Consider the following 11,040-nt stretch of genomic DNA (forward strand, 5'->3'; position numbering starts at 1 on the left):
AGGCAGGATTTGCAGAGAGATGATCAGAGAAAATTCCCTCTGTTCTGCCCAAGAACTGCAGGGCTGTCCGTGAAAACATGCCCCCTGCTGAACGACTGCTCTTCCATGGTCTGAGCATCGCAGCAGCCCAAGGTGAACCCACACCGATTTCCACTGTGCCAATGCCTTGACACGCAGGATTTCTGCTTGTCAGGCCGGTGGCGAGCTCTGCTTCTCGCCCAGTGAAATCTCACAGAGATGCCCACACGCACAAGCAGAGAGCCCCTAAAACACTGCGGTTTGCCTCGGCCACGGCTGCAGAATCACTGCTGTACCTCTGCTCTGTCGGTGCAGAGACGCTGCTGGTCCCTGCGCCTTGGATCTGCCACGTGCCAGGGCTGGGGGCCATGTGCCCACAACACATCCTGCCCGCCGCTGCGTGCGCTGGTTGCTGTTGGGTGACGTGGTGCTGAGCAGGGCATCAGCAGAGACCAAAGGCTTTGGAGAAGCAACCCGAAACACTCCAAGGGCCTGGCTCCCCCCGGGTTTCCTTGCTGTCTGCAGTGTGGAACATGGGGCTTCCAGCCATGCTGGTCACTTCCAAAAATCGTGGCTGAATTTACCTTTTTCTTTAACAAGCCGCACAACTGGAGGGTCAGCGGGCCCTGCGCAGCAGCACCAGATGCATTACGGCTTTTCTCCTGGTCCGTTAGGGTCTGATGCCACTTCCTGACTAACGAGCTCTCTCCTTCCTTGTGCCACCGCAGGTTCAGCCCATACGAGTGGTACGACGCTCATCCCTGCAACCCCGGGTCGGACATCGTGGAGAATAACTTCACCCTGCTCAACAGCTTCTGGTTCGGGATGGGCGCGCTGATGCAGCAAGGTACGGTGGGTGCCTCCTCCCCGCACGCCCTGCTGCCGCGTCTCCGACACCGGCCTTTTGTTGTGGCTTTTCGAATGTAGAATTTAATTTATTTGTGACAGGAACAAGATAAAACATCTTTGTGCCTGTCAAAAGCAAGCAGCCGCTGCAAAAAGAATACCGGCGGCGCCCGCCTCGTGCCGTTGTCACGGCGCAGGGGAACGGGGCTGGCTCCGAGCAGGCACAGCCAGCACCAAGCTGCGCAAGAGGGGGTGGCTGCCGCGGGCAGCCCCGCGGTGCTCACCAAGGGAACCTCACGGTGGTCTGCAGCTCAGAAGGGCCCGGTGGCTCCATCTGCTGCTATCTGCTCACCTGGAGCTGCTTCTCCTCCACTGGAGCCACACTGCTTTGCCTTCATGGCTTGGATGGAAGAATGGAGGGATGTGTGCGGGGCTGAGCCCTGCCTGCAGCCCCCCAGGGGAAGCATCCAAAGCATCCGAGGTTTTCTGGGCCAGGAACGCCACCAGATTTCTTCTGTGGGAGAGCGGGCTGGCACATCACCCTTTTTTAATTTTATGGTTTTTTTGGCACCTGCCTCTCTTTGTGCTTTCCGTGGGTCAAAGCCCCAGCCCAACAGCTCGCCCCACGGTGGTGGGCACGGACTCATCGCTCACCCAGCTGCAGCTGGCTACCCGCACACAGGTGCCCCACTAACAATAATTACTATTAATGATGTGTGCACGCTTTGGCAGGTGTCAGAAGGAGCAGCTCCAGAGTCTGCCATCTGGAACACGCTGCTAGATGATGGAGAGGCGGCGTGTCCGCACGTGCACTGCTGCTGTGTGTGCAGAGCAGCACCCGCACGCCGTGCCCCGCGGAGGAACGCTGGCTGAGCCCCCCTCAGCTGCTTGAATTCCCCAAACAGCCACGTCCGACAGGCTCTGTGCGTTTCTGCTCCCGTTAATTCAAGCAATTTGCTCTAATTCAGGATCTCTGTCCTGACTGGCTCTGCTTTAAAGCCACTCTGCAGAAGACAGGGCTTCTTGCCGTCTGATCTGTCCCTGTTTTTATCCTCTTCTGGTCATTTTGGTCTTTTTTGTCATTCTGGTCATTTTATCCTCTTCTGGTCATTCTGCACACTGGGAAACGACCCAAGAGATGCAAGACGGGTCACGAGGAGCTTCTTCAGGCAGCTCTGCCTGGCCCTCACTGCAGGCAAGACCGAATGCTTCTTGTGCTGCTGGTGCACAGCACCACCACGGCAGGGACCTCCGGAACGGGACAGGGATAGGACGGCGTTCGTGCACATGGACGGGACAGAGCACACGGAGTATGGCGAGGTGCAATGAGCAGCATAAATCTGTGGGGAAGACAGCACAGGGCGAGCTTGTGAGCGGTGCTGAACGAGGAGCAAAATTCTGCTGTGATCGAATTGCAGAAAATCCAGGAACGGAAAGAAGTGGAAAATGAGAAACGCTTGTCACACTTTGATTTATCATGTCCGGGCGGTCACGGCCAAGGAGTAAAGGACCCGCAGTGCTGGCTTGGCGGCGTGCACAGCGCTGGGGCTCCGCGCTCCTCCTGCTGCCGCGGCTGCAGCGTGGCACAGGCTTCCCAGATCTCCTGCCCTGATGGACAGTGACAGCTCCCAGCAGGGTGGTTTAGCGCGATGAATCATCCTCTTATCAGATGCTTAGAAATGAAAAGAGCTGCATTCTTTTTAAGTCTATTCTGCATCTAAGAAGGAAAATATTTCAAAGCTAGACTGATGTCACACCTTACAATGCATCAAAGGGCAAGAGATGGAATGGGAAAGGACCAGAATCTTGAGAAGAACTAAAGCAGCACTGAGACCCAAGGCTCCTCTGATTCCCGGTGCCTCCTTGCTGCACTCAGATGGGAGAAAAGCTGTGCTCCATACTAAGCTTTAATGCCACGCTGCCTGAAATTGCTTTGCAAAGCCTTATCTTTGTTGCAAATTCCAGGTTGGATATATCCTCTGAATGCAGTTGTTTTAAACCCAGAGCTCTTTTCTGGCTTTAAAAGGTGTCTTGGGTGATTACAAAAATAGCACAACCCATTTAGTCCTTCATGTCTGCTCAATAAAAGTCATTCCAGACCTGTTATACACCTTTTATGCTGCAACATCTCCAGCTTCCCTACTTCTAACCACTATTCAAAGCACTGGACCCTGATAGTTCCTTTCTCTCACTGTTTGATTTTTTTTTAAATCATGTGTATTTGAACACACTCCCTAGAGTGAGTCCTTTGAGAAGTAATCCATATAAAAGCAAAGCACTTTTTAAATGGCTGGACAAAACACTCATAAAAGTTCATAAATGGCTTGCTATTTAAATCTCATAAAAGCTGCCTAGTTAATTACTTCAGTTTGAATGTTTCCTGTAAATTGTGCACTGTACCCAAGGTCAGCAATAAAGGGAGAGGGTTTTTCTGTGAATGCTACAAAAAAAACCCACTGATTTCCTTGCATGCAAGATGTCTGGATAATTTGCCTCGAAAACAGTTGGTTTTAATTGCATCGCTGTTACAGTCTGACAGTGAAACCTAATCCTTCATCTATACATATGTATATAATGTACGCACGTATATATAAAACGCGTCCTTTCTCGCTTTTGTTTCCTCTCCCCTCCCACTCCCTCTCCCACCCCAGGCTCGGAGCTGATGCCCAAAGCTCTATCTACACGGATCATTGGTGGCATATGGTGGTTCTTCACCCTAATTATCATCTCGTCCTACACGGCCAACCTTGCCGCCTTCCTGACGGTGGAGAGGATGGAATCCCCCATCGACTCGGCAGACGACTTGGCAAAGCAGACAAAAATAGAGTACGGAGCAGTGAAGGATGGAGCTACCATGACCTTCTTCAAGGTGAGACCCGGCACAGGCTTTCCACCACCCTGGCAGAGACGCAGCCCTGCCCAGCCAACAGGAGCGAGAACAAGACCCAGAGACAAAAAGCCTCTTAAGCCATCACTGCTCCTCCGTACGAGCAGGTTGCTTCTGTCTCGAATCTTTGTTAAGACCTCGACCCGTCAGCTTAGCTTGCCTAGATTCACATCACAGCTAAATCCCCCCCTTCCAGTTGCTGATTGAGGCCACAATTATAAAATCACATTGATTTTACAGCTCTGGGGACTGTACCCAGTGTTCACTCAGACACCCAAATATGAAGCACACATTAGGCAGAACACGACGGGTGTATCTTACATTAAAGCCCTGCAGAAAACTCTTCCATTGCTTAGGCATCGCCCCTGTTTTCCCATCCCACCCACTGCCACTCCTGCCTTGTGTCTGCACTAACCACTGCACAGAGCCCCCGCGGCTGCCCGGCCAGCCTGCAGGGGCAGAGAACAAACAAAAACTCAGCCTGGACACATGCTGCAAAGGGCCTGGTGTTTTTTACAGCTGAAATTATCTTTCCTGTCCTTCAGGTATCCACATTAACGTAGTCAGGTTTTATTAATCTCTGATTCCGATGCGAGGTAACACCACCAATGCATCAGAACCAAACTACATTTATTTCTTCTGTTTAAAGTGAGGTTTCCGAATTTAGTCAACACTGCAGAGGAAGGTGCTAAGGACACTCATCATTTCACTAGTGCCTGAAAAACGGAAAGAAACTGAAAGTTAAAGAGACCTTTGAAACCACAGCTGGCCTGTAAAAACACACTTTTCAAAAAGAGAGAGAAAAAAGGACTAGAATTGAGGGGTGATTAACCTAAGCAATGAGCACCCTGGCTTGCAGAGGAATTTAGGTTTAAAGCAAGGCAAGGCTCACGGCGTGCAGCCTGGGAGGGCCCTGAGCAGCCCCTGGGGAACTCTTCTTGGCCATGACTCGGTTAAGGAGTCACGCTCCTTTCCAAGTCTCCATGCTTATTTTGACAGGCAGCAACACAGCCTGGTAAAGCCGCATGGAGGGTTTTGTTTGGTTTGATCTTTAATTAATCTGGGAAATGCAAATATTGCAGGGAATAGCAGGCTGCTGCTTGCTTGCCGCAGCAGAGCAGGGGCACCACGTTTGTCTGCGGCAGGGCCAGCTGCCTCACGCTGCCGTCCAAGCCCACAGCAGCTGTAGGAGGAGGCTGACTTTTACTGGTGTGCTTTAACTACCCTTTCCAATAAGAGTTTTATATGGAAATAAAAGAAAACTCTATCTTTTTTTTTAAATCATCAAGGCCATAGCATCTTTATTGCTTCCTATCATTATCCATCAGAATAATTCCTCGGGCTCCTAACGGGCATTTGGCAGGGTTTATTGACGCAGTGTATTTTCCTTTTGCTGTTTTATTATTATTGCTGTTTGGAGATGAATTATCAGGGATGTCCCCTCTGACAAGCGTTCAATTACTGGTGCAGTGGGAGCGCTCGTGTGGGATGCCATGCTCACTTGCCCTTTGTGCACAGGAAATAGGGGAGAGCAATTTAAGGCCTCGATGAGTGTCCCCCCACCCCACAGCAAGTCCTTGGTGAAATCAAGGGAGAAATCCTGCGGCGGGTTCGGCGAAGCTGCTTGGCTGGCATCACACTCTCAGGGATGTCCCCCGGGAGCACGAAGGTCCAGGAGGGTGCAGGGCAGTGACCGACCTCGTGCTCTGTGTCAGAGAAACCCTGGTGGAAAGCATGGTCCCAAAATGCTGAACGGTTCTGCTGCCTAGTGTTGGGCTGGTGAAGGGCTCAAGCCGAGCCCACCGCGTCCCTGCAGAAGTTCTCTCGTGGGCCAAGCCAGGTCCGTGTCCGTGGGTGTGCCAACACGGCCCCACGGGCTCGCCTGTGCGGCCCCACCACCTACGGCAAACGGGAAGCAGAAGCCAGCCTTTTCCTAGCTGCACTGGCAGACTTCGACTTCATGAAAAGAACTTTTGAGAAGCTATTTCTTCCCTGGCAATGCAGATTGAGTTACAGGAATAAACAGATCAATTAATTTAGGAGCAGCATCTAGCTTTCATGGCAAATCATGCCAGAAATCCTTCATATCTTGCAGGAGATGCTCTCTCGCTCTGAACAAATGCTGGGTTTAATGTGTCGTTTGGCGTACGGGTGTGAGAGTGTGTGGATGTGTGTACATATATATTCACTTGTACAGAAATGTTAAATCCTCAAGAGTAAGTATCTTCCGTCAGTGAAAATCAATTTATTTTTTCATACAGGCTGGAATTGAAAATCGTAAGCCTGAAAGTTACTTTCTTGCCAATTTCACTGATAAAAAAGCATATATGTCTTGGCAAGATGCCTTATATTGGCTCCTCTAAACTATTCCATTAATTTATTTGGGTGACTGGTCTTGAAGCATTGGTTATTAAAGACAGCTTCTGAGCTGTGACTCTAAAGAATGACTTTGGAGGCGTTCTCGGTGCTCGTTGCATTTGCTGCATTCCGAGGGGCTGGTACTCAGCTTTTCCTACACGCGTTCCATTTAGCACCAAGGCAGGGGCTGATTAAGGTGCTGTCTCAAGGACCAGATTCGGACGTTATTTACCCTGGCCAAAACTCAGACGAGTCAGTGGGAGAGATGCAAGCAGGATAGAGACACAGCCCCCTGGTGCAAACCCCGGAGGCGCTGATTAACAGCTTTCAGCCGCCGCCTCCGCTTATTAGCAATAATCTCCGTTATTCCCAGCGCTGGGGAGCTCACGATGGAACTGCTCTCGGGGGATTCATCTCAGAGCCACGCTGCGGGTTCTCTTCATCCACCCTGGGCAGCAAAGCGAGGATCCCATGGGGCAGGGGAGCCAGGGCTTCCTGCGGGGGCTCGCTGCCTGCCACCACCTCACCTCCTTGTACGCAGCCCACAGCAGCACGCGTTGCTTCCATCGAGAAGAAATGTGCACCTAGCCACCACACCGCAAATACCAGTTCAAACCAGTAACAAACCCCAGAGAGGATTTTTTTTGGGTAGATGACAAGCCATAAAATCAGAGGTCCTGCAAAATAAAACGTCCATAAAAAGCCCAGCGACATCAACACAATTTATGTGCATTCCTTACTGACAATTAATTTACTGCTAATGAATAACTGTGCCTAATGAAGATGGTTTTGCCTATCTGAACGGTATGTTCCCAGGTGCCGTCATCCACGTTCCCATAAATAAACGGCCACTTCTGAAGTACGGCTGAAGAGCTGAGGAGGGAAGGGAGGAAGGAGCAACTTCTCTCCCTGATAAGCACAAAACAGATCGTGGCTGCAGCTTGCAGAAGGATCTGGGAGCTGCAGCACCACACGCTCCCCGGGGTTGCTCATGCAATTTTTGACTGATGACTGCTCTCACGATGACTGGCAATTGCTCCTAAATTGGACTTTTAACAAATAGCCGGGTCCATCAACCTGCTAGTCCTGCGCCGAGAATTACAGCTGGTGGATCTGTACTTGGGAAAGGAGCACTCTTATCTCCCGTTAGCCAAGTTAAAGAAACGAATGGGAAATAAATTCCTGGTAAGGAGGCGGTGGCAGGTTTCAGACAATGGGGAGAGCCTGCACCGCCTCGCCTTCTCTGGGGGTTCAACATGCCCTTGCCAACACCAGCAACCTCGTCCTTCTCTCCGGGAAAGATGAGGCCACAGAAAGCAGTGGCACCTGCTGCGGGGAGACACAAGGCCACGACGAGGACGGGAATTGCTAGGGCACGGTGTGCTCATCGCTAGCTCTGCGGTGCCGCGAGCAGCTCTCGCTGTAGGGAGGCTCCTGCCCCAGCCCACGCACCCTGAGCAGTGCCGGAGCCACAAAAGCAGCGCTCGTCTTGGCGTCCTGGAACACAATTAAGTCCTTGGAGCAGGTCAAAGGGAGTGAGTTAAGATGAGAAAAGTGTTTTTTCTGTTCCAGGGAGCCCTGTCTCATGTAATTTAAGTCGCCTGAAGAGCTACAATGCCTCATGCAAGTCCTATTAGCTTCACTAAATGCAGCCTATTGATTTTTTGCCAGTTTATTTTGCTCTGTGCTTTAAACTGGGAGAACACTGATGTTGTTTAAGAGCCCTGTGTCAACACCCGAGGAGCATTAAACGCAGGAAGAGAAAGAGCAAAAGGGAGAGCCAGTGAACCCAGAGGCCTCTGATCCGAACTATATAAATGTTAAACAAGTCGTTATCAGCAAGTCGAGTACGCTATTCATTTCAATTACCCATCGTAATGCACAGATATTTAATAATCCTTTTGGAGGCTACATTTCTTGCTGCTCTTTGAGGCTTGATAGATGCCACAAATCTACCTTACAGGCACTGGACCGGATTTTCGAGTGAGGGAGATTATCCTGCCTCTTGAATGCAGTTTGCTCCAGAGCTGCAGGTTCATCAAGTGGATTATAGCAAGTATGAATTTTAACCAGCGAGAAACAGGTCCATAATAGTACGTTTGTTAAACACACTGAGAAAAGGAGGTGGATAGGCAAAGCATTTGGAATATATCAAGCATGATGAGGGACTATTTTGGTTAGTTAATTTACCCTTATTTCTAGTGTTTTATCAAAATAACCTATGCTGGCATATTTTGGATCATATTGAAAAAACGAGGGGGAGCAGTGAGGGGGATGGGCCAGGGCTCCACGTCCTGCTTCTTTATGGAAGGCCACAGACCTGAAACAGGGAGAAACAATGGCTAGAACAAAGTGCAGCTTCTGCCACAGCGACTCCTGCGGCTGCAGGTGAGCCGCTAGCCTCAGTCGCAGCAAAGCAGAGACTTACCGGCAGCTTCAGGCTCCTGCTAAGGGCTGTTGTGGATGTTTTGGCTGACTAAACTGGCCTCTAAAAACTAAGAAGGCAAAGATAAATCTAGGAAAAATAAGAAAGTAGGTAAAAAGAACAGCACCTAAGGGAGCAGGCAGCACATGACCACCAGCCTCACTATCCAAGTGCTCTTCCCAAGCCCAGCCAGCCGTGCAGAGCTGCGCTCTCCCACTGACCGCGGCAGGAGGCACTTTGCGAGAAAGCTAACGTGCCTCTTCCAGGGCAGGTGAAGTCTCCAGCGACAGCCTACACAGGGACAATTCAGAAGGTGGCCATAGATAAATGCTACATGCAACGTGTTATGGGAAGATACAAAATAACCATATTCTCACCCAACACATTTCTAGGAGAAAAAAACATTCATATGAGCAGCAAGCTAGACAACACATCCCCCCTTTTCTAACACAATGCCTACTGATAGTGGAAGAATATCCACATTTATTTTTAGCCGTAAGACAATCTTCTTGAATATTTCTAAGCCTCTGTTTACGTGGATATGTTAAATTTGTTTGGCAGTTGCACATATCTCAGAGGAGACATGTTTCCTTGTGATGCTTGGGGAAAGACAGAAATATAATAGAGTGTGTGAGAGGGAGAAAAACATGCCCTCTGAAATGTTCCCTGTCTTCTCTCATTGTGCAGAAACATTACAGGATAAACAAAATTCTGGTTAGGAAACTAATACATTCAAGCAGATATACTGATAGCCTGTCACACCAGCAGTTCTGCAGGGCATCACGGCAGGGCCTTGCTGAAGCAGAGGAATAGTTCAGTTCCACCTACAGCTCCTGGTCTGCGGAGCTGTGACTCTTTTTTACTAAGCATTTATTTGCATAAGGTGAAGTGTGCTGGAATCTGTCTCTTTTAATGGCAATTTGATGCCACACAATAGTGGGCAGAAAAGAGATATTTAAGACATGGCAAACTGGCAATAGTCCCATTAGGGAGCCTGTTCTCAAACTGGAATTTATCTATTTATTGTAAAAACACCATTTTTTTGCAGTGAATAGGCTATTAATTCGTATTTTGGGGATGGGGGGTATTGTTTTTCCAGAAATCCAAAATTTCCACATTTGAAAAAATGTGGGCCTTCATGAGCAGCAAACCCACGGCACTGGTTAAAAGCAACGAGGAAGGCATCCAGCGAACCCTCACGGCCGACTACGCCCTGCTGATGGAGTCGACCACCATCGAGTATATCACCCAGAGGAACTGCAACCTGACTCAGATCGGGGGGCTCATCGACTCCAAAGGCTACGGCATTGGGACTCCCATGGGTAAGGGGCACTGGGGGGTTCTGTAGGTAGCCCAGGAGGGGGGCTGGTCACCAGACATACGACGGATGGGATCACATAACCCACTCCCAACTGTCCATTTCCAAATACCAAAGCTTACACTGCCAGCTGAAGGGAGGTCTGAACAGCCCTCCCAACAGATGCAGTCCCTACTTGGTGTGGTTTTTGTCTGACTTTCCCATCCGTGTGTAATGGCATTCCCCCTCCCCAGGCTCCCCGTACCGGGACAAGATCACCATCGCTATCCTCCAGCTGCAGGAGGAGGACAAGCTGCACGTGATGAAGGAGAAGTGGTGGCGGGGCAACGGCTGCCCTGAGGACGAGAACAAGGAGGCCAGCGCTCTGGGCATCCAAAACATCGGTGGGATTTTCATCGTTTTGGCAGCAGGCCTGGTGCTCTCAGTCTTCGTGGCCATGGTGGAGTTCATCTACAAGCTGCGCAAAACGGCAGAGCGCGAGCAGGTACCGATCCCCTCCATTCCCCTGCACCACCACTAGCCCAGCACTGAGGGTTTTACACTGCAACCTCGGGGACGGGCAGGGAGATTGGCAGAGGGACTCTGACCCTGCCCAGGGGGCACAGAGCCTGGAGCCCCCTCCCCGTGCCCACACCCCACGAGTGCCATTCCCCAAGGCTCGCTGCCCGCCCCGCCTGCAGAGGCCGGTTAGTGCTGGTGGAACAAGATGACTTCTTCCGGGGTTTTCCCTCTTTTCTGCGTGTCATGGTACAGTAACTGGAGAGTGCATTCACATGCACGACCAGAAAGCAAAGCAAACTGGACTGGATAGGTAAAGGAAACCTGCCCCCTAGCAAGCCCGCAGGATTTGCTAGCCCTGACTCACAAACCCACCAGACCCCGGCAGCCAGCCAGCAGGGACCACCCAGAGCACCGGCACTCCAACAGTCACCTCCAGCTCTGCCTTTCTGCACGGTTTAGCATGTCAAAGGCACAGCTCTTCCCAAAGCAGAGAGGGTCAACCAGAGGCCCACTGAAGTCCCACCAAGCACAGCCGATGCCTTAAACGCAGCCCAAACCTGGCAACTGTCCACTGCAGAGCCTAGTTTCAGCAGCCTCCTGCTCAGGCAGAGGCCGAGTGGCACATTCTGGGGTGGTAACGGTGCTTTTCGTCCGGTAACGGTGCTTTCTGTCCCCGCTTCTCCCCAG

At 50.9% G+C, this 11,040-nt stretch overlaps 1 protein-coding gene and 1 long non-coding RNA gene across 4 annotated transcripts in view; one reads left to right on the forward strand and one right to left on the reverse strand.

The window, feature by feature from the left end:
• LOC310886170 overlaps positions 1–11,040 on the reverse strand; it is a 228,797-nt gene that overhangs the window by 133,876 nt on the left and 83,881 nt on the right. The window lies entirely within an intron of this gene.
• Positions 1–11,040, forward strand: part of GRIK3 (glutamate ionotropic receptor kainate type subunit 3) — a 141,247-nt gene that overhangs the window by 95,076 nt on the left and 35,131 nt on the right. For all 3 annotated transcript variants that reach the window (XR_014575198.1, XM_083810353.1, XM_083810352.1), the window contains 4 exons: positions 747–865; positions 3,516–3,733; positions 9,634–9,856; positions 10,086–10,336. Coding sequence is in view for 2 of the 3 variants with exons in the window: in XM_083810353.1 (XP_083666479.1) it covers positions 747–865; positions 3,516–3,733; positions 9,634–9,856; positions 10,086–10,336 (811 nt within the window). In the remaining variant the exon portion in view is untranslated. The remainder of the gene's footprint in view (positions 1–746; positions 866–3,515; positions 3,734–9,633; positions 9,857–10,085; positions 10,337–11,040) is intronic.

Source organism: Anser anser (assembly GCF_964211835.1).
Source record: "Anser anser genome assembly, chromosome: 24".
Taxonomy (NCBI): Eukaryota; Metazoa; Chordata; class Aves; order Anseriformes; family Anatidae; genus Anser; species Anser anser.